This window comes from Haliaeetus albicilla, chromosome 24 (genome assembly GCF_947461875.1).
Source record: "Haliaeetus albicilla chromosome 24, bHalAlb1.1, whole genome shotgun sequence".
NCBI classification, from domain to species: Eukaryota; Metazoa; Chordata; class Aves; order Accipitriformes; family Accipitridae; genus Haliaeetus; species Haliaeetus albicilla.
Window position 1 is genome coordinate 23,400,315 of NC_091506.1, and position 26,104 is coordinate 23,426,418.

At 39.4% G+C, this 26,104-nt stretch overlaps 1 protein-coding gene across 9 annotated transcripts in view; it reads right to left on the reverse strand.

Annotated features, from left to right (window-relative positions):
- The window catches only part of IQSEC1 (IQ motif and Sec7 domain ArfGEF 1), a 357,476-nt gene that overhangs the window by 275,106 nt on the left and 56,266 nt on the right, over positions 1-26,104 (reverse strand). For 7 of the 9 annotated variants that reach the window (XM_069769828.1, XM_069769831.1, XM_069769834.1 and 4 more), the window contains exon 2: positions 5,964-5,993. The exons of the other annotated variants lie outside the window; for them this stretch is intronic. In XM_069769828.1, the coding sequence (XP_069625929.1) occupies positions 5,964-5,993 (30 nt within the window). The remainder of the gene's footprint in view (positions 1-5,963; positions 5,994-26,104) is intronic. 9 annotated transcript variants of the gene reach the window in all.

Here is a 26,104-nt window from a genome sequence, read left to right on the forward strand (position 1 = left end):
AGGGATGAATGACAGTACTTCATCCAATGAAGTCACTCAACTACAAAATATTTGTCAAGAGTATATACACAGAGAGCATGTAGTGTGTGGTAAAAAGGATAAATTGCCCATATTGTTAAGGGAGATGACCAAGACCTGAAGCCACAAACGGAGTGTTGATTTGAGCACTCTGTACAAAGACTTTTATATCAATACCATCTCCTACTCCTGGAAAATCATGTACGTTACAGCACACTGCTCGCATGATTCCAAGTTACACAGGATGACAGATTTTTAAGAAGAAATATGAATATGTACTCCCAATCTTATTTCACTTTTTTTTTTTTAGTTTCACTTATTTATTCTGTAAAAGCAGATGTTTCATACCATTTTTAGGAAATTTTTTTTTTTTTATAGCATCATAAGTGTAGAGTTAACTATTAAAGATGACACAGAAACATTTCTGACTTGATGAACATATTGCTGTCCTTTCATTCTGAAATTCAGATTAAAGCTTTGTAATTTTAATGCCATTGGCAACTCCATAACCATCTCAGCTACTAGAAGCTGTTTCCATATACTTTATTTCTGTTAGCAGTCATAAAACTAATTTTAATTAACATCAAGAAAGTCATCATATTCCACTCCACTGTAGAGGGTCAGCCTGACATTTATGTAGAAATCTGTTGCAGGAAATTTTTTTGTTGTTTTTTAAATTAGTAACAAATGGTGATTTTGCACATTTTAAGGACTGGTTATAAAACTGTAGAAAAGTCTTAAATGAATGATTAAAACCAGCCCGAAAAGGCCCTGTTTACATGTAGTCAATGGGTTGTTTAGATTGCAAAGCAATAGATTTGAACTTGAAAATTAGTTTTACAAGTTTATCTGTCTTTAATTCCCCAAAACCTGTACTTTGCAGGTTATCAGAAAGGAGGCTGAGTCACACTGTTAAAGTAGATTTTACTGGGGTAAAACAAAACAAACCCCCCAAACTTTGCTTCCTGCTGGACTTTCTCTCTGGCTCAGTAAGTGCAGTTTGTCAAGGTCTGTTTAACAGCCATTCCTCCCACTCTCCACGCAGCACAGAACGAGACTGATATTCTACAATTCTTTCCTGCTCTAAAGTAAATTAGACAATTACTTTTCCACTTAATCTAATGTACACCTTTACAAGAAATTAGCCTTTCCGCATGATCCTCAACAGACACAAAACTTTCCATGTCCACCACCTATTTACATACTCAGAAGAATTACAGACTGAGACTTTTCTTTTGGTTCAGCTGATGTTTTCTCCACAGCTAGTACTTCAGCTGCCCTCTTTTTTCTTCTTCTTCTTCTTCTTCAACTAACCTTCAGGCTCTCCCCTCTTTCTCTGCATATTTCTTAAATTACGTGGGTATTCACAGAACACCGCATTTTTTTTGACAATAGCCTTGGCACCTCTCAGTTCAGGAGCCACAAGAACCCTCTGCTTTTATGCAGTATTGTTACCAATAGCTTACCCCATTTTGTACTTCATTTCTCCTTTGAAAAGCACACAACTGGGAAGGAACAAAAAACCTAAAGAGGCCAGGTCAATGCCAGTGGTCTGACTGAAGACGTATTTTGCACAGGATGGCTGCTGGGACAAGGTCCGAGAGGTGCTCTGTGCTGCTGACGATGACCAAAGCACCAGCGGCAGCAAAAGTATTACACCAGGAATATCATGGAACCGTTGTGTGGAGTAGCTACAGCCAACTCAAATGTAATTCATCTCACCTATTTTACTGGCAGAAAAGCAGCAAAGGAATACCAAGGGAAATGGTTAATTAAATCTTAACATCTTTAAGCTGTTCATACTACCATTAATTTCTTAAAAGAATAAAAATGGGAAAAGAGGGAAAGCCAGACTAGAGGTATTGTTTCTGGGCAGGTTTTAGAGGTTTGCTAGTCAGAGATGCTTACTGATCTTTTGAGTCCCTCTGCACCTTATGCACTGCTTGAATCCTCTATTCGGTTGCCTTGTGTTCATTAAACACACAAGGTCCATAGTAGAGGTAAGAGGAACATCTTCTAGTTACTAAACCTTGAGACATACTATTCTTGCAAACTTTGATATGATAGATTATACTACATATATACATTCTCATCTGTAACTGTCAGGTCATACTACGAAATATTAAAGTTGCTTGTAAAACAAATTACATTTTCTACTGAAAACATGTGAACAAAGACAGCTAATTAATAGATTTAACAAATACCTAGGCCTGAAAATTACATGGCATTCACCAAAAGGAAACCAATGCAAGCTTATTACAGTACAACAATATTATAAGCAGAAAGAATTTTAAGGACTTGCACAATGGGATAATTTATTACTTTTTGTCACAATGAGAAAGCAAAGGAAAAAGAAATCAAGAGGATTTTTAATTGTTTCAGTGTATTATCTGGAATCATATTGCCTTTCTGCATCAACCTTGTCTCTGCATAGTCAGATTCAGTGTTTACTGCATTTCAGAGCACTTGAAAACTTATCCGAAAGATGTGATTGTTATGACAAGCTATAAAAATACTGAAAACAAATCCACCAAGGCAATAACTTTTGCAACTCTGGAACAGTATAAAATTCTAGGGCATTGCTTGTATTGGATGTTCCATTTCAGAATGAAAAAAGCCAGCTATTCCAAAACAAGCGTCTCAGTCAAGAGTCTGATCACACTCACTCAACTGCAAGAGACTAAACTGAACCCAAGGATTCCCAGTCCCAGGCACGTCGGCATATTTGGCATCAGACTCATACGGCCTTCCAGACCCAGCTGTGTATCACAGCTTGGGGGTGGAGGAAAAGACAGGGACAAAACAACCAAAAAACCCCCCACAAGATGTATGTATTTGCCTGCCCTCTTGAATCCTGATTCTTCTATTTACTGCTCAGAGACGACTCCTAAAAAGACCCTCCTAGAAGAATTAAAAAGTTCAATGAGGATGACAACGGTGCAGGTTTGAGAGGACGTGAGGGGGGAAAAGAGGATGACGACTCTGGTTCAGAGCAGACCTACTCTGCAAGTCAACGCCCCTGTCACTCCAGTGTATCAGCTCTGACCCACACTGAATTCGAGAGACTGATCTGTTTCTCTCTGCATCTGCTAGACACCCAGAGATAAAAGTTAATTATTGCACTGGTTCATCTCATACCCAGGTAGCACTGAACGTAAGAGAAAGATCTTGCTTCTATGTAACAAGCCCCTAAACTGTGTAGTGACTGAGGAACACCTGCCGAACTATCACCCATCTGATCTCAAAACAATCTTCTGGCAGAAAAGAGGTAAAAAATAAATGGTTGTATCTCAGAATTTATTTGGAGTGATCCTGTTATCTTAAGTGCTAATGCTAGTGAGAGTCAAACACTATAATCCTGATACTTTTGCTTATTAACAACAAACATAAGCCCTTAACTAATTTCACTCAGTATGGTATCTGTCCAGTTAATGCTGAGACAGTACATTTTATTCCTGGCTTCTCACCTGCTCGCAGCTTCTTACTATACTTTATTTCATGACTTCAACTGAACAATTTGGCAGAAGACGCTGGCACAGTATGGTCAGCATACTGATTTGCTGGTATTTTGCTGATATTTTGCTGATATTTCTGTGAACAGGAATGATGATTTCTTCTCCTCAGAGTTTAAGCACTATCCCCTAGACTGACCTTATTATTTCATTTGAGATTATTACATTTCATCTTCATTTGCCCGAAATAAAGGAAAACAGTATGAATCAAATTAACCACAATGTAAAGAAGCCACCTAGACATAGATAAAGAGCTAAGTGAGATTTTGCCCAAGGCAAGACAAAAGCTGACCAGGATTTCATGCAGGCAGAAACATACAAGCACATCTTCAGTGACATTTCACCTCTGCTCTGAAGAAACACAGTTTAAGAGGGAGGATGGAAGAGCTGGACTGAAAGAATGTTTCAGGAGTACAGCTCTGCCTTCTGCTCGAGTTGCCTGCTCCTGCATTCATCTGTTAGCCTAATTTTAGGCTGTCATAGAAGTCTGGAACTGTCTCGGAGTAACTCACGTTCATGCCGAATAACAGAATTAATTCACTGAACAGCCTCAAAACAGGAGATTATATCAGCGTTCCAAGACTCATGCTGATTGCCTGCAGGTTTCTGTAGAGAACACATGGTGTTGATTTTCACCATCACAACCCCGAAGCCCGTATACAGGAGAAATATGCCCCATGCAGTATGGCCAGTTTCTATAGGTAGCCCAAATCTGAGCAGACCTTTCTTGTAAGGTGTGGAATTTATCTGGCAAGACATACTAACATGATTCCATCAGTCTTGCAGCCCACCCCCTCAGCCTATCAGTCAAATAACCCCCACCCCCTGCAACGAACTAACCCTAGTTCATTAAGATGCATGCTAGAAGCAAGAACTAGAGTTCTATTAATGTTCAGTTTTTAGGTAGCACCCAAACCAGTTACTGGCTTTCAGCTGTGCCTATACACTACTCAAGTACCTCCAAATATGGTCTCTAATAGATGAACTCTACTCTTAATCAGCAGCAGTGATACCACACACCCCCACCCTCCACCACCCCCCCTCCCCGAGCAACCAAATCATACAGGAGACTCGCAGGTCAAAACAAGAATGACTATTGTAGGTTGAAATGTGACCTCAGTTATAGTTCTGTAAATTCACATGTTAGTGGACTTATTTTTAGTTTGCAATAGCTGATCAGGATTAGTCCTTCCACAGCTTGCCAGCATATTGGCAACCCTACTGGGAGTTAGAAAAAACCAACCAAGGAATAAAAAGCACATGCATCTTACTACAGTCTTAACTAGAGCAGCTTGTATTTTGTCCAGTTCAGTTACCATATATTAAAATATGCTACCACCTTCCCATGCACAGCCTTGAACTCTGGTCAATACCATATTGATTTTGATTTCTATTGTAAGAAAAAAGCATTTCAGAGGATCTTTGATCACTTCCTACAGAATTCTGGTTTTCTGATATCAGATCGATTATTCTTCTGCAGTTCACATGTTTTTGTGGATAGTCTGCATACCTATGGGTAAGAACTGGATTTTTAATTCTGCAAGTGAAGGCCCTGGCTTTTTTTTTTTTTTTTTAATGAGAAATAAAATACAATGTCTTTAGATGCAAAGTGCTGACAATCCCCAAAACAAGCTGCAGGGTATTATGGTGAACCCACAGCCAATATTTCGGACCTTGTTATCATTGATCAATGGTCACACTCCCTAAGAATCAAGGCATCTCCTTAATTGTAATGGTCTAATGAATGTGGAACACATTCAGATTCAAGTGTGTAATTTTAACGTTTCAGTCCTGTTTAGAGCACTTTTACAAGCTCTACAAGTTTGACTCAGCCACACTTTCAAAGAGGTAGTTTTAAAAAAATACTCTTGAGGTAACAAGTATAAAATACTAAATGAATAAGTTAAAAGTATCTGATAATTACATTAAATTCCCTAAATTATCTGAATCTTCCAAGCGCATAATGAGTATTGTAATAATGAGTCGATGAAGGTTCTTGCTGTCACAAGTAAAGAAGGGGAGACTACTAAGAAAGCCTGAACAAGTACACGCACTTCTCCCCAACACAGAAACTGGCAGGCAGCTGGCTCACAGCTTTGCCATACAAATGACTATTGAGCATGCATTTTGATTGAAAGCACTGGAAAATAACTATAAATAACCTTTTGCAATTATCAATACTAATATATGAGTCTTAAACCATATTGGAGATTGAAGCGTTCAGGAAATGTCATGTTATCTATTACTGAACTTACCCAGGGTAGAAGATCCTTTATTCAAAATACAAATGGCATGCCAAGTAGAACCAATAAAACCCGCATTTTTTAAAAATCTCATTCTCTTTAATACTTTTTAAATAAAGTTATGCTTTTTAAATAAAGTATTTTCTTAGAACAAAGACATCAAGACAGAAAGAATACAATGTACACATACCTGATGCTTCTTGAACTTTCACCTTCAGACCTGTAAAGTAATACACAAATACTTAGGGCATAATTACTTGCAGCATTTATAAGCCAAATGTCTAAAAATGGCAGACTCTCATGCATTCTCTCCCTTTGTATTTCAGTTAGTTTTTCTAAGGCTTGTTGTACTTTCCCTACTAACAAGACATTTAAAAAAGAAACCAGTCTACTTAGGTTTAGAATAAATCTATTAGAAGTTAAAAACCAGTTAACAGTTGAAGTCAATAACTGCAATATTAAAATATATGCTGACACCCTCAGAACCCTCAATAAAGACCTTCTGTAAACATGCACTAGCAAAGATTTATGTTCCATATTTGCAAGTGAAAAGCACCAGCCTCTGACATTATTCTAGAAGCAGATTAGCTTGTACTTTTTTTTTTTTTTAGCCTTTCTTCATTCTAACTGAAAAGGTCATAGGCAAATACATTTAGGAATCTAATCCCCAGGCTTATTAGGCACTACTCAGAAGGGGCTACGGTTTGCAAATAAAATAATCTAAAATATTTTAAAAACCCACACTTGTCTGAATTTCATAAACATGCAAAAATGAGGGATAAGATATAGCAAGTTACAGAAGCTCTTAGAGGGCATATTTTTCTCAAGTTGAGATGATTTTCTCAAAACTGGAACAAAGCCTCTTCCCGCTCCCCTCAATATCTTTTAAGTAGGAAAATTTAGTGTCATTCATATTGACAAGGTTTCCTCCTCCGAAGAGAAACAGAAACATAATAGTCCCAGCATTTCATGAACAAACACAAACTCCAGAAGAAAACATACAACCATTTGCCCAATTCTTTTCCTTCCTCACTCTAAAACAATCCAGTCTCAGTGCTGCAGAAGCCTTAAATACATCAGTTGGCTCTGCAAAACCAGAACTCAAACATACAAAGCAAAGCAGGAGGTTCCAGAGCAAAACAAAGCCTCAAAACACTCTCTCCATGTCATAATCTTACCAGGGATCCAAATAAAAAGGTGATCAGTATGAACTTGCAAACTCTAGCACTTAAGTGACAATAAGGTAGCACCAAAGTTGCCTCCTTAAAATCAAAGACAAGTGTATTTCTTTAGTAACTAAAGAATCTTCCCTAGTCCGACTGGGCAAAGAAAGAAAGAAAGAAAGAAAAAGACCGATTTCTTATTACAATAACTTCCATCCACCTCCAGTGACAACTTGCATATTATGCTAGAGGCAGTAGAAAAAGTTACGGCTACCAAAAGTTTTGTAAGTCTAATACTAGAAAGCAAACAGTACTAAAATCTCATTTTCAGAATCTATTGTAGAAACAGGTACCAAAAATTGATTGTTTTCTTCTCCCCCCTTCACTACATGTTCTAACATCATTTTCTTCAAGCTCAAAGAAGTCTAGATGATTTTAAAAGCACAAGCTGAGAGGAAAGAAGGAAAAACAAACTTGGCCTCTTGTCCGACGAGATACTCAGGCAGTGGGAAGAGTGCTGTAATTCAGTGGACTGAGTGTAGGTTACAGAAAGGTGGCCGGGTATACCTACACGTAGGAATATCAGTTGATGTCCCTGACAACTAACATCACAGAATAGTTTAAACCAGAAGCGGAATTAGCACAGTGGAAAAATTCTGTTGTCCAGAGCAAAGTGAATTAACTTCTGCCAGGAAGGAAGAATGCAGTAAGTAGCTGTAGTGCACAATCTCTCAATCTGGAACACCCAGCTGGGTTACTTGATTTTCTTCAAAATATTTTAACATCTAAACATGCACAAGACTTCAGAAGTGGTCTGCATTTCCATCCTGGCACCCTGCCCTAATAAGACAAGCAGTCTGACATCCATCCTCCTCATACAACCCTTTAAACACATACAAGAACAGAGGTGAGGAAAGGATTGGCACAGGGCTAAATTCTAGCATCAGGTTGCAGCTTCGTGATTTCAAAGCTGACACAGTATTAATTCATGAGTCTCTTTTGCTTCCCTTCTCATTTTTTAAAGCCTGTCTGGTCACTTTAAGTTGTTAGGTTTTTAGATATGTATATGTATTCTCATAGACAAAAGGCAACTTTAAAGCAGCTTTTTCTACATGATGACCTTATCCCCGGAGGTTACCTGAATGCAAGGGAAGCAAGAGAAATGAACTCACTTAGGCATCCCCATGAGTAATGAAAAAATTAATGAAGAAAGTGTTTAACTGACACCTTCCCACACTCAGTTTTCAGCAAATTGTATCTTGCAGAACATACACCTTACAATTGAAAAAGATGTTATATGTAATTGCTTGTACTATCAAGTTTTCAAATATAGCTGAGACAACTGGATGTTTAACCCCTTAATTTTCTGCCTTTCCTCTTGACTAGAATAACAAGACCATCTGGACCATCTAAACAGGGAAAATGTCTTTAAGCGCTCAAAGCTTTCTGGGGTCACTAGAAGAAGCAACCAGCCATCCTAGACCACCTTCCCATCAACTCACTATTCCTCTCACTGAAACTCAAGAAGTATTTTAAGTAAGGCAAGGAAAAGTTGCAAGGTAAAGGCTGCCCCTCTGCAAGGTGCTCTCTGCCAAGTTATGCTCCCTGCACCAAGGCTGGAACCAACTGCTCTCCCAAGCTGATCGTCTTCCAACTCAGCACAGCTAGCCACGAGGGAAGATGGACCACCATCCCTTCTTTATTTTTAGAATCCCCAAAGGTAAAAAAAGCTGCTAAATTTGCATTTTCAAGGCAAAGATTTAGTCCAGTAAATTCCAAAGAGTTATTCAGAGATGGTCAATTTTACTCAGGGAATGAGTAATTGATTTGCAGGGCTGAATGAACACACTGCTGAAAAAAACAGCTACTTATAGTTTGAAATAAAGCATTAGATTTTCTTTAAGCATTCTTTAAAAGCCAGTATTTTAGATCAATATTTAATGTTTCTGCTTATGCTGTAAGCATGTACTGGGCTCTGGATTATTTTTTTCCTTTTGACCCAGACAAAAGAAATGATACCATCACTGCTGAAAAAAAGGAGAAACGTAAAAATTTCTGGCAATATATTGCATTATTTCTTTTAAGGTAATCCTTAAAGGACGAAAAGGCTATGATATCTACAATATCTTCTATGCTACAGTACTTTAAACAGAATATATTCTATTATATATCTAAGTTATATCAGTGATGTGATAAGTGTCATGCAACTTTCTCCAAGATCTCTCCTCCCATCTCTGGCTGATTTCCAATATTTCATTCTGAGTAGAACTAAAGATTAACCCACACACCCCATTGAAGTACAAGTTTGTCTTCTTCCTGACCCCAGGAACTTTATTCTCAGTAGGAAATATGGCAAAACACATCCTCTTTAAGATTGTTACAGTCAGTAGAAGCAGAAATGACTTTGCTATTAGCAGTATTTACTGTAATTCCACTGCAAGCAGAGGCCAGGAGGAACAGGTACCATCATAAAAAACCTTGAACCAAAAACTAAGTGCAAAGAAAAACAAAACCCCCAGTACTTAAGACTTACAGGACACCGCAAACCAAAGTCACTATTAAAATCCTGAATTATTTTTGTTTAAGTTTAAATGAAGTACTGCCATCACCCTCCATCTGTCAGTCCACATCTGAAAACGAAATTTCAGAAAACATCTCCTTTCATGTTACCGAAATGACTTACTATCTTTTGTTTTGCATACCCAAGAGACAGTCACCACTATCCTCCTATAAATTCAGCAAGCAGGAAAATGACAGAGTATCTTGGCTTCCAGTTGCTGAGTTGGCTGGCAATTTTTCAACAAAACATTCTTGGTAGGAGGTTGTCAGCTCATAAAAATTGAAAGCCATTTACAGGAATATCATAATTTTGAAGAAATCTTTGAGAATAGCACAAGACAGAAAAGCCACTCAAATTGGGAATGCGAGAGGTTCCCATTTGCAATCAGCAAGTCTCTTGTTCATTTAGGTGAGAGTAGGGTCTTAAATCCCAGAACAGCACAGCTTCAGAAGCAAGCTTCATTCAGTGGCAAGTCTCTGGCTCACCCCTGCAAGGAAATGTTCTATTGTCTCCATTATTCCCCCCCTCTTAAAGTATTAATAAACCAGCTGAAAGTCTTACGCCATCTGATTTGTTGTTTACACTTAAAAGTGAAACAGCACAATGTAATGCTGCTTCCAAAAGCAGCTTCAGGACCAGCTTTCCATCTGACTCATAGAAGTAATCATTTCAAAATAAAATCTTGTTCATAACCATTAAGGCATATTACATAGACTGATGTACACAACTACCCCGCAACAATTTCAGCCTTAGCAGATACTTTATTTAAGCAATGAGTAGAGTTACAGCAATGTTCTATAAAAACAGATTATATAGAAAGTAGGAACAGCAGTTTTAAAACTCTATTTGTTTAACATGCAGGATACAAAATTTTCCTTTACATGGCAGGGTAGAAAAACAGTCAAAAGCAGAACTGAAATCTTACTGTAAAACCCCACAAGCGGACAGGACTTTAATATAGTTTCACAGCCCCACACTCACCCACATGCTAATAACCCAAATCATATCTCCTCACCTATTTAGAGATGTCACTCCCATCAGCATACAGAGAACTGGGTAAAAGCCAAGGTTTATAACAGCGTGTTGAACTTCCACACTAAGTAATCATACTCCATCTGAAATCTTCTTGCAAGTCACAAGAACTAATTTTATTTTAGGAGACCTACTACAGGTACGAGTATACAGTAACCACATATTAAAGAGCAATCTAATTTAATTTTTTACAAAAGAAAAAAGATTGAACCAAATCTTTACAGAGCTATAATAGAATCAATGTGTTTGATGAAGCCTTGCTTTGAGCACAGAACTTACCTCAAGAAAGAAAACTATACCTGTAACAGGTTGTTCTTTTGTAGTATATGAAGTCTTTCAGCATTTGTAATGCAGAGGAATGGTTTACCTTCACAGAAAAAAGCTTCAGGGAGAATTCATTAACGGCTATATAAACAATACTATTTATATCACAAATAGGCATTAGCATGTTTCAGTATAAAGTTTCTATATATATGTTCTGAGGAGCAATTCAAAACAAGATAGAAGTTGCCAGGAAACTTCCAGCCCCATCTAAAGGCTATTAGAGCTACCTAGGATTTTTAGTTACTCTATTGTGTCTGAATGACGTTACATGCCCCTGTGAGTCACAACAGATGTGCAATACCCTGTTAAGTAAAGAAATGCTCTCATTCCAGGAGTCTGAAAAGAGTAGCCTTGCTTGCTGCACATACAGTCGTATCAAATATCTAAAACCTCACCGAGCTCAAAGGCAAGCATGCTTGCTGTCGTGCCCTTGCCCTCCTGCTAAGTAGGTCTAGATCAGCATCAGTGCATTGCCAGCAATGTACAAAACAATGTGTCCAGTAACGCAGGCATATGGAATGGAGGTTTTCCTTTCCAAAAAAATGGGTTAGTTTGCAAGACTTTGCATCTTAGACAGGGTCAGAAAAATTCTACTGAGCTGAAGACTCTTAAAAGAAGTGACAAAATATTAAGTATAGTAAGACCTGTCCAGTCAGTAGCATTTTAACAAGGTAAGTTTCAGGATGAGAAAAATTATTCATTTCACCACTAATTATAGCCCTTTCAGCAGGATTCTGTTATTATGCATAACAGAATGAAGGAATGAGCACTCACTGCAAAACCATGCTCTTGGGCCTGCCCATCACAGTAGTAACAGAAAGAATAAATCAGTTACAGAAGTAGGATTACTGCATTGCATTTTGATTTAATGCTGAGATAAAAAACAAAACAAAACACAAACCAAAAACTATCTTGCACAGTAGGAAAACCGCTATTTTCATGGATTATTTGAGAACAGTAATATCCTAATAGTCTTTTTGTTCTTCTCCAAAGAATATGAGAAAGTCTAACAGCTACCTTGAATATAACTTGATTCAGCACCCTACTGGACAGGATCTCTAATAACTTTCTACAGAACAAAAAGTTTCTTTCAGAAGGTTACATCTGACAAGTCACACGCGATGCACATTAGGGTTAGAAACAGATAAAATGCTGCTAGTAATAAGCAATCTTTGGAAAGAGATGTGTGCAGTCAGAATAAAGGTAAGCTCAAGGATGTCAAAAGAAAAAACAGTGTAAACTGAGCTTCCCTATCGCAATGCCAGTCAAGGTTTTCTCACTACTTTACTCTTCAGAGGTATGCTTATTAAATCAAGTCATCTGCATACTGAAAACAGGAAAAAGCATACAGAAGTTTTTCCTTGAAAAGAAGAATGATAACAGAAAGAGACCCACATATCATTGACGTGATTTTTTTTTAACTTAAACTGCTGGAAGTGTTCCAATGTCACAAACCAGAACAAATATTTACCTAATAGAATAGAAAGACGTGTTTTATTTTAGTGAACATAAAGCATTTGACCTATCGATATTCAGCAAAATGAAGGACTGGTGTATAACAAACAGCCTTCGAACTTGGCACCACATCTTTGTCTGCCATCATTACTTCACCTCCCAAATAATGACTGGACTTATTGCCAGGGGAATTTCTTAATACAAGATGACTGAAGTTGTTATAGCATCTCCACATCCATCTCTTCCACCCTGAAGCCTATAGGAATTGAACAGGAGATGGGCAGCAGTCATTAGCACCACCCAAAAACCAGCACTAAAAGTAGAACCGCAATACCATTGTGGGTAGCAATGCTCAGAGACCACTGAACACACCAGCAGGACTCCAGTGGCTTCTGGTGAAGTCTTTCCTCTCCACTACTTTCTCACACTGGTCTCACCTGATCAGGAAAAAGCCAGCACCTGGCTCAAAGGCTTCGTCCCAGAGAAGGTGCAGTTCAGCCTGAGGCTAGCAACTGCTCACCTTTGTTTCTCCCTCTGTACGTGCATCATCCCAGTTTTGCTTTGATCCAGCAGTTTCCTTGGAAGGAAACTATGGAGCAATCAGCTTAAACCTCTCCTGCCTGCTGCTGAAATACACATTAACACTAGCCCATGGACATATGTGAGAAAAGACAGCAAAATCTGGTACTGCAAAAGCACAGCACCTAACTAATATCACAGCTGCTTCAATATCACAGAAACGATGGGCCCAATAATCCTTGTGATGTTTTTATTGCATACGGTTAGAAATACAACATTGTATCTCAACAGCAGTAGATTCCTAGTCTGCAGCATCCCTCATTTCAGAAGTCTCTGGCTATTACAGTAACTCCTTAAAGCATACAGAGCGCTTACAGGCAGGGCAAGGGCAGAGCTGTACCTCTTACAAAGAGGGAGCTACATCAAGATAACCCACCAGTTCTTGTACACTCCCACTTCCCCAAGCTCACAAACCCAAACTGGTCATGCCAAAGAAGCAGCCGAAGTCATCAATTCAAAGGTGACTCAGACCTGTAATGACAGGAATCAGCATTTATTCATCTCTGCCCCACAGCCTGCGTGAAAGGAGGGGCTATTTTGGATGCACGTCCTGTTCACAAGAGGCTATCAGCCCCCAGCCATGCCAGCTCCCGGACAGCTCGTTGTATTGGGTTTGCGTGGCAAGGTTTTGGTAGCAGAGGGGCTACAGGGGTGGCTTCTGCGAGAAGCTGCCAGAAGCTTTCCCCACGTCTGATGGGCATCCGCCGCTGGCCAAGACCAAGCCCATCAGCGACGGTGGTAGCACCTCTGGGATAACATATTTAAGAAGGGAAAAAAGTTCCTGTGGAACAGAAACTGCAGCCAGAGAGAGGAGTGAGAACATGTGAGAGAAACAACCCTGCAGACCCCCAGGTCAGTGAAGAAGGACGGGGAGAAGGTGCTCCAGGCGCCGGAGCAGAGATTCCCCTGCAGCCCGTGGGGAAGACCACGGTGAGGCAGGGTGTCCCCCTGCAGCCCAGGGCAGTCCACGGTGGAGCAGCTCTCCACCTGCAGCCCGGGGAGGACTCCATGCTGGAGCAGGGGGATGCCTGAAGGAGGCTGTGACCCCGTGGGAAGCCCGTGCTGGAGCAGGCTCCTGGCAGGACCTGTGGCCCGTGGAAAGAGGAGCCCATGCTGGAGCAGGTTCGCTGGAAGGACTTGTGACCCCGTGGGGGACCCATGCTGGAGCAGTCTGTGCCAGAAGGACTGCAGCCTGCAGAAAGGACCCATGCCAGGGAAGTTCATAAAGAACTGCAGCCTGTGGGAAGGACTCATGTTGGAGAAGTTCACAGTGGACTGTCTCCCGTGGGAGGGACCCAACACTGGAGCAAGGGAAGAGTGAGGAGCCTTCCCTCTGAGGAGGAAGGAGCAGCAGAGACAACGTGTGATGAACTGACTCCAACCCCATTTCCCATCACCCTGCGCTGCTGGGGGAGGGGGGATGTAGAGAATTCAGAAGTGAAGCTCTGCCCAGTAAGAAGGGAGGGGTGGGGGGAAGGTGTTTTAAGATTTGGGTTTATTTCTTGTTATCCTAATCTGATTTGATTGGTAATAAATTAAGTTAATTTTCCCCAAGCCAAGTCTGTTTTGCCCACAATGGTAAAAGGTGAGTGATCTTTCCCTGTCCTTATCTCGAGTCACAAGCCTTTCATTATATTTTCTCTCCCCCTGTCCAGCTGAGGAAGGGGAGTGATAGAGCAGCTTTGGTGGGCACCTGGCATCCAGCCAGCGTCAACCCACCCCACTCGTGCTCTCTGAAAGTTCTAGGGAGACTGTGTACTAACAAGCCAGGATCATACCTGACTGGCAAGGAAACTACTACCTTGATCAGTTTGGATGGGGTCTGTAATTAAGAGACTCCCACAGCCCAGACCGCCAAGTCAGTTCAAAAGACAGCACGGGGTCAACATTTATGAGATATTTCTCTTTTTTCAATTCCTGAAGGACTGAGAGCTGTAACACTTCCCCTCAAGCATTTTAGATAGTCTTTACAATTGCTGCCTGAAATCCTTCAGACTAATACTGCTACCTCATTAACAAGCATGTCTGATAAATCCTTTTAAATGAAAATAAAATGGGTGATGGAACAAAACTGCACTACAGTAAAATGCAAGTCATTCACGTAGTTGGGAGGTTTGAAGTCTGGCTCCCTCCACTTCTTCATAGCAGGATCTCAGCCTACGGGACAGGACACACTCCCTGGTATGCCGCACTAGGACTAGAAGTCGCTTAGGTCCACCTCCAGTTTTTCCACTGGAAAAGTGAAAAACTGCATGTGTGTGTGTTTCCAATGCAATTAGTGAAAAACATCATAACAGAACCCCCCAGAAAAGGCACACCACGGACTAGGTTCAGTGAAAGTCTTAGGAAAAACCTTTGCCCCTAAACCAGAGGATGCTCTTACCTAAAAGGCGAGTGTGCTCCAGAGATATGTGTAATCCTGAAGCATTTTTTAACATACAAGTTTCATTGCTTATAACCAAAACCAAAAATGAGTGCTCTTCTCACATATTCTGCAGCAAACACTATAAATTAAAATCAGATTAGTTGTTTAACTCTTCTATTCTTGCTCTTAACCAAAACTCAATACTTGGAAGAAGCAATTTTCCAAAATGCCCTCTCCAATTTCTAGTACCAGAAATCTGTATTTTGCACCGTATTACCTGTATTATAATAAACAAAGTTTCCAGTAAAGATGAATTCTCCTCTTATTCCACATCAGATACGAATCTTGAATTCCTCTGCACTAGCAGCAGTAGGTGAACAATGCAGAACTGTACCTCTAATTACTAAGTATCAGTTTTACTGGCTTATAGTTATACCAGTCCAGTACTTCTAGCAGGACAGTTTATTCTGTTGCAGAAAAGAAGCAAAACAGAGGAACCAGTAAAAGCTAACATCCCCATATTATTTGATGGAACTGTAGCTCAGAAGTTTATACATGCATTTATATTGGCACTTTAAGTAGTGTCAGTTTATATTTTACTTATTATATTCTGACTAGATGTACAGCTTTGTATTGTCTCTAGCACGTGAGCAGCCCTTCCATCCAGTGCATCAGTTTCTTATATTATTACAGTGCTTCTACTGTCAAAGTGAGGAGACACCTTTTCATCAACATAATTAAAGAAAACCCATGACAGGATGCACAGCCTCAGAAGAAATACCACAGGAGTTATAATGGTACCAACCTCATGCTAAGGCCTCAGGACTCTTGGTGACTTCAAGACACAGGAAAAAAGTATTCTTTGATAGTGTTCCATGCTTTTAAATGCTGGTTTCATGTTATGGTGAATGTATTGAAAGCTTTCTGTTTCATTATTCTTAATGCTTCACACACTTTAGTTCACTGGGCACCGTTCCGCTGCTCATACATGCTGTGTATTCATACCCTCAGAAAAAAACATAAATACATTTTGACTGCAGAAAAGCAGGAAGAGTTTAGATATGATTTCCCATTACCAAAAGTGCAAAAGGAGTTTCAACTGAAGTCCCAAACAGTATAAAACTTAAAACTCATATCAGAACTATATACAAACTAAATTTGGGCTGGTGCTTAGACTAATGGATCTCATTGTAGATCATGCACGAAAGTACACCATCTCCCACGTGAAATGGCATCATGAAGATAAGTTAATACAAGGGTAAATATATGAATCACTAGCTGCAAGATTCAATGTAAGTTATATAAGAAGCATTTTCAGGCACCTTTCTGAAATTTTAAAAAAGGAAAAAAAGACAGCAGGTGCCCAATTACCATTGTATACCATAGCAACAAAGTAGATAATCACCAGTTATGCTGCTGGAACTGTTCCTCTATGACCAACCTACCGAGGGTTCTTACTTGTAAACAGACAATTACCAGGTTATGGCAATTCTCCCCAAGTACACTGATATCAGTGCAATGAATTCTACCACGCTAGGGAGGAAGGAGGTATAACGAGAAAGAATTCTGTATTAAAGCACAACATACAACTGACTGCTTAAAAAGGACCTATTTGATAAGTTTACCAAATTGACTGGATATTAGACCTACAACTGCCAATTAACAATGTTCACTGAAAAAGCACACTATTTCACAGAGAACGTAACTTATCACACTCTTTTTGTCCTATATTTTCTCCAACTCCTATTAAAGAAAGTAACTAAGGTTTTAGCTATCTTAAGTGAGAGTACAATATTGCAGGTTCCTTTTTTTTTTTAATACAGATCTACTATGTGCAGTCTTCAAATGTCTGCCTGCATGCGCTCATATTTGTGGAGACGACCGCCATCCTAAGATGCATCCTTCCATTCCAGCTCTTGGAATGCATTGCTCACGTGGCAGTGACTACCAAAACCTCTTTAGTCTTTACAAAAAGGTGTTGCACACACAGACACTTCTAGTAACCATGTTAAGAGAATCAATTCTAGTAGTGAGCCTGGACAGGAACATTGAAAACAGCCATTTCCTTAAATAGCAGATGACATTTTTGTCTTTTCTGTTAAACCCAAGCAGACATGTCTCCCAATCCACAAGCAGCAGCCAATACTTATCTCCCATAGATAACTATGTTCTATGATAAAATACCACGGAAGTGCAGCTACTGGCATATGGTCTCCATAAAGAGCTTGTTATATCTATTCCTGGACTGTGTACAGCCACTACTGTCCAAGAAACGTCTATTCCAAACTCTCAGTAGTCTCTGATGAGAGATTCGTAGAAAGATCAGCTTGATTTCATTGCCCAGCCACCACTGTTGCACATGCTACCGAGCTTCAGGCCAGCCAGCAGTTGGGCTGAACGTATCCTCTCCACGCTCACCTTGCTCATCTAGGATGCATTTTTTCAGTAACCCAGGTTCTCTTCTTCCCTTAATGTCTGAAAATAGTTTGAAGCAACGGACAGGACACAAAGCCCCATGTATTTTCGCAAAAAGCAACCCCCTCCACAGCCTGTGCTGTGTGCTTTACATCAAGGTTATAGATACCATCTGCCCGCTCAGCGAGAGGCAGAGGAACACGCTTCCTCCAGCATGCAAATAAAGACCCACACTGGGCAGATGCTACATCACACCACCACCTGGATAGCCTGGAACAGCCTTCCATACCTGAATATTTCACAAAAACAGTCAAATACCCATAAAACTCAGCATACAGATGCAACTACCTCAGGGCACTTTTAGCTAACTGGAGAAATATTGTTATCCTCCGCGCACTATTGTCCGTGTTACCTGGGGGAAAGGAAGGGAGACGCAATTTCTTCTTTTCAGGGAACACATCAATACAGCTGTGTGCAGACTGAAGTAGCAGTGTTCTAAACAGAAAGCTACCGAGAAATATTTTTACGTTTCTGTCCAAAGTGTTTGCTGCCCATCTCTGGAAGGGGAAGCAATTAAGCTGGAGGATAAGTTAAAAAGCATCCTCTCTCACACACCCCCGAGGAGCCTGGCATATGTCACAAAAGCACCACCATTTCTGGCCAGTTACACTCCTCGCAGACAGGCTCATTCAGAATGCAATCCCTTTATGTGTACTACAGAGTAGGACAGAAAATGATCCGTGGAATAGAATACAGCCAAGCAGAACACAGAGGAAAAAAAGCTTTGTTTACAAAAGTTTTCTATTATCCTTCCCAGTAGCAGTAAGGGTTTCGTGAAATTAATGCCTCCAGAACAACACATCACTGTGCGGAAAAGGCTCTGCAGTTTCCACTTTACAAGAAGCCCAGCACCAATACCTGTCTCATGAGATTAAGCAATTAGAATCCGCAGTGAAGCCAATTTATGATCTAAGTAAGAATATTGCCAAAGAGCCATATGGAAGGGAAGTAAATATTTTGCTTTGATAAGTGGGGGTGCTCTTAAAGTCAGCATCAGAATACAGACTTCAATCTGAAGAGATAACCGATTAAAATATCTTGGGTTTATGACCTCTCAAAACCATTTTACCTGTTTTCCTATTGCCCCCCCCCCCTTACCGTTCAATTGTTTGTAATTTGTAATTGCTTATAAGAAAACAACTACTGTTACAAAAATTGAGATGGTGTATCTGCTTCAATTCTGTTTGAAAAACATGCCATCCTTATCTTATTAATCATTTTACAAAATAGCCAATTCATTTTTTTCCCCTGCAGCTGAAACTTTTTAAACCACTTAGTATTTCACCTCTGACCTACAGACTTGTCTATCCCTACCACAGCTCAGGAACCAGCAACTTCACAATCAAAACTCCTTTAGATGTTTCTTTACAGCTCAGTTAATTGAGTGAGGTTTGGTTTGGGTTTTTTTTTAATAGCTGAGAAAGTGAGAATGCAACTTAACCCCAGAAGTAATGAAGAACTACATAGTATATTTTTAATATATAACGGCACATCAGAAATGTCTAAGTTAGTTCAATGATATTGTGACCACCTTTACTTTATGAGCAAGCAGAAAACAACTTTTCTGCAGAATTACGAAGTATTAAGAAGCGTTAGCATATGGTGTTCCTCTGTACTGAATATATCTACAGAAGGCATTACTCTAGCTTAAATTAAGAGTGATCATAAGTGGCAAACCCCTAGACAGGATTATTTCTGATTGACTTTCCATTTACAGGTAAGGCCTTACGAAGAAAGAAAAATATCTTTAAAACTGGAGTTTCGGTATAGAGTGCATCCTTTCATCTTACATGTAAAATAACAGTCAAGATGCAAGTATGGCTTTTCAACAGTCATGGCTCCAATTAAAATACTTCCTTATAGAGGTCCTTGCCTCTAATGGCAGCTAAATGCTTTTCAGAATATGAAGAGATCTACAGCAGAACACTTTATCATTAATTTAGCCTCTAAACATGCAATCATCAGCCATAAACATTTTGAAAATGATCAAATCAAGCTTCATCTTTCATTTGTATCAAGTATTCATATTTTCCTTAATAAAATTATCTGTCTGCAGAGGGTTGTTGTCAAAATGTATTTTAGATATACATGTGGATCAATTAGGGTTAGAGCAAGCAGCCAAGAAGCCTTCAGCAAGAATGAGCAATTTTCTACACACGGAATTTATGTCTTTAATCCTCAGGCTTTGGAGACCATTACATCTTTACATTTACCTTTCATACAAGACAAGACCTCACTATGTTTATTCTATAAGGAGAAAGAACAAACAGTAAAACTTATGGGGACATAGTTGGTGTCAATCTTCCACCCGAGGGATGAATTCAGTCATTGATCCAACAATAATTGGAAATCAAAATCCAGCATCTGAAACCTCCCTATGCAATTTAAACCAGAGTACTTCACAGATAAAGTTTTCAGTGTAAACTACACTTAAGTCTTATTTCAAAAGAGGCATCTGCACATTAAATTCCACACACAGATTATTAGAAGTCCAAGTGACTTGTCATTAACATGGCAAAGTTACCTTTTAGAAAAATAAAATGGTGCTTTTAGAGCACAAACTAGATTTCACACTAAGATGCAAGAAAAGCATTAAGGCCTTAATGTACTTAACCTCTGAATTAATCTCATAGCCTACGCTGGCAGTATTTGGGATGATGCCAAATGTGAAGAAACCTGAAACATCTGGAGACACACAACTTGCTCCCAGTGGACTTGATATGGCTTTCACTGGGAAGAGACATATCACCAGCCAAGACAAGAGCTGTTTGACTTTCCAGATCATTTCTGGTAGATGTTTAATTCCCAATCATTCTTTGCTAACTAACCATGTTAATCTGCCCATGAAGTCAACCTGATTTCACTGGCTGCACGGGTATACCAATTGCAACCTGAGTTTTGTTGCCATTGATATAACCCATTTCTCCAATTAAGTCTAAATTAGAAAGTCCAAAACGATGAGGACAAAAACAAGTGTATATTCTAGTACTATAAATCATTAGACAGAAGGCATAAAGAACAGCATTGAAGTCTTAAAGTTATTTGATCTCATCTACTCAGTTAAATCTTTAGAAGCACTGTAATTTATAACTACTAAGTCTTTGCACGCAGAAATTAAAAAAACTGCCCTACTATAAGAGAAAATCACATAGACAGAATTCTTGGCTTCTTTTTAGATGCCTGGAGGCCTCAGTTTCAATTATAATGGCTGTACTTAGAGCTAATGGCTTTCTTGCTCTTAGTCAGATTCCATCTGTCCTAATACCTGCAGTGGTTATTGACTGAGCCATCCCCAATATAAAATGCCCTTCCTAGATAATCTTGAGGTTACAATTTCTTGAAATTATTTTGGCACTGGATGGAGCAACATAGCGCAGTTCTTATCTCCTGAAAAATGCCTTACAAATTTTGGGGTTTTTTTGTTTGTTTGTTTGGCTTCAGGGAGGGAGGTGGTGTTTGGCATTATTTGTGGGTTTGTTTTTTTTCCTTCCTTAGAATCAGTCCCCCAAATGCAAGCTTCAGTATGATTACAACTTTCAGGGAGAGTTTTAACAAGTAATCCATTCAGCTTTCAGAAGCATTACTTCAAATACCTTCTTTGTGCTCCGTAAGTGTTACCCAAACACTCCTGAGAGCTCCCTGTGCTACTGGCTTTGCCCGGTTTTCCCTCAGTTCACTGTTTGGCATTTTCAATTCCCCCTTGACATTGATACATTATATTTTTTTTCTTTAGATCAAAGCACTCTCCAACAGCTCATACTGACCTAGGCACAACCAATGAGTCTTTACAGGCATTATTGTGGTTGGGGGTTTGGGGTTTTTTTTTGCAGTTGTTCGTGTTTTTAAACCCTCACAGCATTACAAAACTAAATCACATTTTGTGTCATTGTTCACAGTAATATGTTTCAGCCCTGATTTTTGGCAGCATACTCCCTCAAGTGAAAGCAGAGCATGTATCAATCCATTTACCCACAGTAACAGCACATTCCTGGTTCTGTAGCTTTGAGGTTAGTTCTTCCTGCTAAAAAACACTTCATGACCTTTCACACACCACACCAGCTCCCCCCCCCAAAAAAAAAAAAAGAGTCCTTTAATGAACAGGGGGATACCAGGACTTCATTAAGCATTATCTTATCAAGTTGATGCAGATGGATGTGGGGCCGTCTGCCCCACTGCAGCCACAGCAGTTCAGCCCGGAGGACCCAAGCCCTCGTTCCCTTCGGGACCGTGACTTGCCTTCTCGTCGGTTCCTTCGGCCCAGCGAGCGGAGGACAGGGCTCAGAAGTAAACGTGGAGTCGGCTGCTAGCTCGTGCAGTAGCTTTGCATCTTTTCTATATATTCGTTATATAGAGATATACGAAAGCCCGGTTCATGTGGCAAGTAAGACTATTCCCACAGTGACATTCTCAGTATTATTTTTACTGCCAATACATTTCATCTCAGCATTTTCACTTCTTAAAAGAAGCATTCATTCCACAGCTCTGCGGCTCCAGGACATTTAAACCTTAGTATTGCACAACTGAAGATACCACAACAGACGTCATTTGTCCTCCCCACTACCTTTCTTCACCTCCTTTTGCCCTTGCTTGCTGCGCTGAAATAATGTGAAGATTCTCACTGGTCCCCTACTGCCAGAAAGTCCAGGTGACCTCTGGACCATTACTTAACTTTTCAAAGTTTTCTGCAACAAAGCCTGACCGTGCCTGCATTCCAGCATGCTCTACTTCCTTTTTTTTGATTTATGGACATGCATTCAAGGCATCTGCCCTGTATTTCCAGGTCCAAGTATTGTCTTTAACAGTTCCTTTGCCACCACTTTTGAGTCTCTTTTTGCTCTGTAAATGTGCACCATTAATGCAAAACACGACCTGCCGTTTACTCCGCAAACTAACATATCTAGGTGAGAGCACACTGGTATGATAAAAGTTTTCAGAGGAAACAAAATGGGGGTGGGAGGGGAAAAACAGCAAGTGTATGACCTCTCTTAGCCATATAACACCAAGTTTTAGCCAAGTTCAAAGACAGCACTTATTTGTGCCTTCTGTTCAAAATATGATAATGTGGTTTTATTTGGCTGTTGTAAAAGAAGTCTATAAACAAATGAGTTTACTTTTAGCAGTGCTTGAGCTGCTAGCAAAATTTAAATAATGCCCAATGACTGGTACTGGCACAAGCAAATAAAATTATGATAATATTTGTCTGGCACTCAGTACATTAACTGCTTAACCAGGCTTTGCCTTCTAGGGGGTTAACACTCAAAACGTGTAAGAAATTTAATATATTCAACTTTGTAAACCAACACAATTTTATATACAATAGGTATAGAACTGGGAAAAGAGCATCCTTTCAGATGCTCATCCATCAACAGCCCATTTTTATAGTACTCTGGCATAGCAAAAGCAGTAACATTCCACTCATGGAAATAGCTAAGCTCAAAGATCAAACATTGATGGTACTCCAGAGGCTTCTTTACATGCATATTGAAATTTAAGATTCCTTTTCTTTTACAATAAATCAACTGTCCCCATTTGAATAGTCACTTTAGTTTATGAAATGATTTAGATGGATCACTGCTACCTGGCACAATGAGTTCCCAAACCAATCTTGCCTCATAAAAGGCAGCTCTTCTGGATAATGATTCCAGAGTCCTAGCCTAGTCTCTATTTATGGTTACTGCAGATGTGGTATTCAATCACTGCTGAACAGAGGCCAAGGACAGCAGAGATACAATAGGGTGAGCACATTTTGCTTGAAAACACATCTGTACATCTGCAAGCTGTACAAAGTTTCTGCTCCACAAACGGTTGTTTAGAGAGACCTTTACAATTCCAGATCAACTCAAGTGTCATGCAACTAAAATATTTTCAGTACAATTCCTTCTTTAGATAATCACCAGCTTTTCAGGTTTTAGCAAAGATTAGGCAGCCATGCATTTGTATGGCAGCAAATTTGTCTGCAGAAACAGAGAACTGGGGAGATGGCAGGAGATCGGATATTTTTCTGTATTGCAAGTCTGTCCTGCTCATTATATAGATATCCAAGTTAGACCACTATCAAGAGGTGTAATTCCTACACAACTACAGCAATATTAACTTTAATCTAACTAGTGCAAGAGACGATAGCAGCAAGGACATGGTGATTCCCATGGCAGCATCAGCACAAAATGTACCAGTTCTACTAGAACTGCTTGGTCTTTCCTTGGGCAACTGAAGACTTTTCTACCGCATCTTCATTGTTACAATTATTTGAGCTATAATGAGAAGACAGTTAGGAGGTATGCCCTTAGTGGTGGATTTTTTTTTTTTTCTAAGCCTGAAACAGAAGTATGTAAGTTTCTTCAAAAGAATTACAAATATCCAAATACAGTTACACTTAATAGCATAATAAATCCCATAATATAGGATTTAGAGGACATCTGGTCCTTGTTACTTATGTACAGAAAAGTGCACACTGTACAGACTTACACATTATTAGGACCATCCTTCATCTTGTTAACACTGTTTACTTCTGGTGAGAAGGCTGAAGATAGGGAAATAGTATTCCTAACCCCTAGTTCAAGCAGCAGTTTGTTGAATTTGATACACTTGGCTGTGTATGCTGCATCAAGTCTACAAGCCAGTATTTTCAGTGAATCTGCCTTGAACTGCCGAGATAGTTTTCCCATCCTGCAAACACCCCTTCAGCATTTATCGTAACATACTCCCTGGGAAGGCAAAAGGGATAGAGATACCTTCACTGCAATGCTTATTCTACCGCGCAGCAATTCCTCTGTAGAAGGAGCTGGGCTGCAGCTGTGAGCCAGCAGTCAAGTCATCCTGCCTGAGAAAAAATAAGCAATCTATACGATTTGTCACTGGGCTATTTTTGTTTCAGCTATTTGCACCAGACTTCACAGGGCTGAATGTCCTATGCATTGTGCTCATTTGACTATTAAGCTACATCGATTATTCCCCCCCCGCCCCCCGTTAGCCATATGGTACTTTTATCCAGCCTACAATTTTGCTTTCAATATCCCCAGGGTGAACTGGATAGTTAATGTAACAATGCACTTGCAAATTCAGTGTTAAGCTTGTCCAAAGACGATATTAATGCAACATAACTACATATCATCTTATTCCACATTGTTGTCACCAAAACTTCTTATTCTTTGAATTCTCCAGGAAAAAACCCAAAATGAGCAGTTATTACTAAAGGAATAGAATCTTCTGAATTCTATTGCTCTGAACATCAATAAAGCATTAAGGTTTAGGAGTCCTCTTAAGTAAGCTTCATTATGAAAGCTTGACTACTACAGGAGCTTTGTATTAGATTATGTGAACCAGACCAATTGTTCATTTTATAAGACAGGTTTAGCTCAGCCACTACACTATAGCAAGAAATACTAATTTCTCTACTTGTTTACAATACTACACAAATTTTCAGAATGCAAAATCAGTACCACAGAGGCCCTCAAATACTGTCCTACTTGTGTTCACCGCATCATTCAAAGACACTCCTGGAAGAAGGCTAATCAACCCTAAAACTGTAAGTGAGAAAGTTAAATCTTTGGCAGTAATACCAAAGTTAATTCTGAAGGTAAGTTCCTATAAAAAGCCTTATTTTAGTAACTCAAAATGCATGCCACCTATCAATCTCAGCTAATTCATTTTCCATGTCTTTTAATGACAACACAACATGTATTTCAGACTTCTTTCTTCTTGATCTTGAGACACCATGGTAAATTTAGGTCTTTTTCCAGCAAGATGAAAGTCTTCCTACTTACATTAGTGTTCTAGTTTACTTCAGCAAGCTCAAAAGCTTTAGACAGCAAACAAGTTTGCTGTCATTACTTAATATTCCACTGTACATATAAAGCCCAGGAAAGAGCTGAGGGGCGCTTATGTTATAAACTTCAAGCAGAGTTTGAACATGATGAATTTAATTTAGAAAATGTAATTAAGGTTTGACAACATTTAATTAGCTGATAGATACTAATTTTGACCCAAATTATTTTTTTCCACTGTCAGACATAGCTTATATTTATCTATCTCCAATAGCTCAGCTAGTCTGTTTGTTTCTACCCACAGACCAACTCTTAACTGGTCTCTGTCCTTTCACACAGAGCACTGCAGATTTAAGTCATGTCGAGGGTAGAGAACAATTTTCATGCATTCACTCATTTTCACTTATTTCAACAGGACAATGTATTAGAAGCACAAAGAGCAAGAATGTTACCATTAAAAACCCAACAATTAACTCGTCCAGTTAAAACAAGTTAATACCACAAAATTTTAAAGTGGTACCACATACTACTTGTTGCATCACTTACTAGGGATTGTTTACTTTCTGGGATATTATGTTTGGAAATTCCTGCGTGGAAGTGTTGAACCTGTTCCCC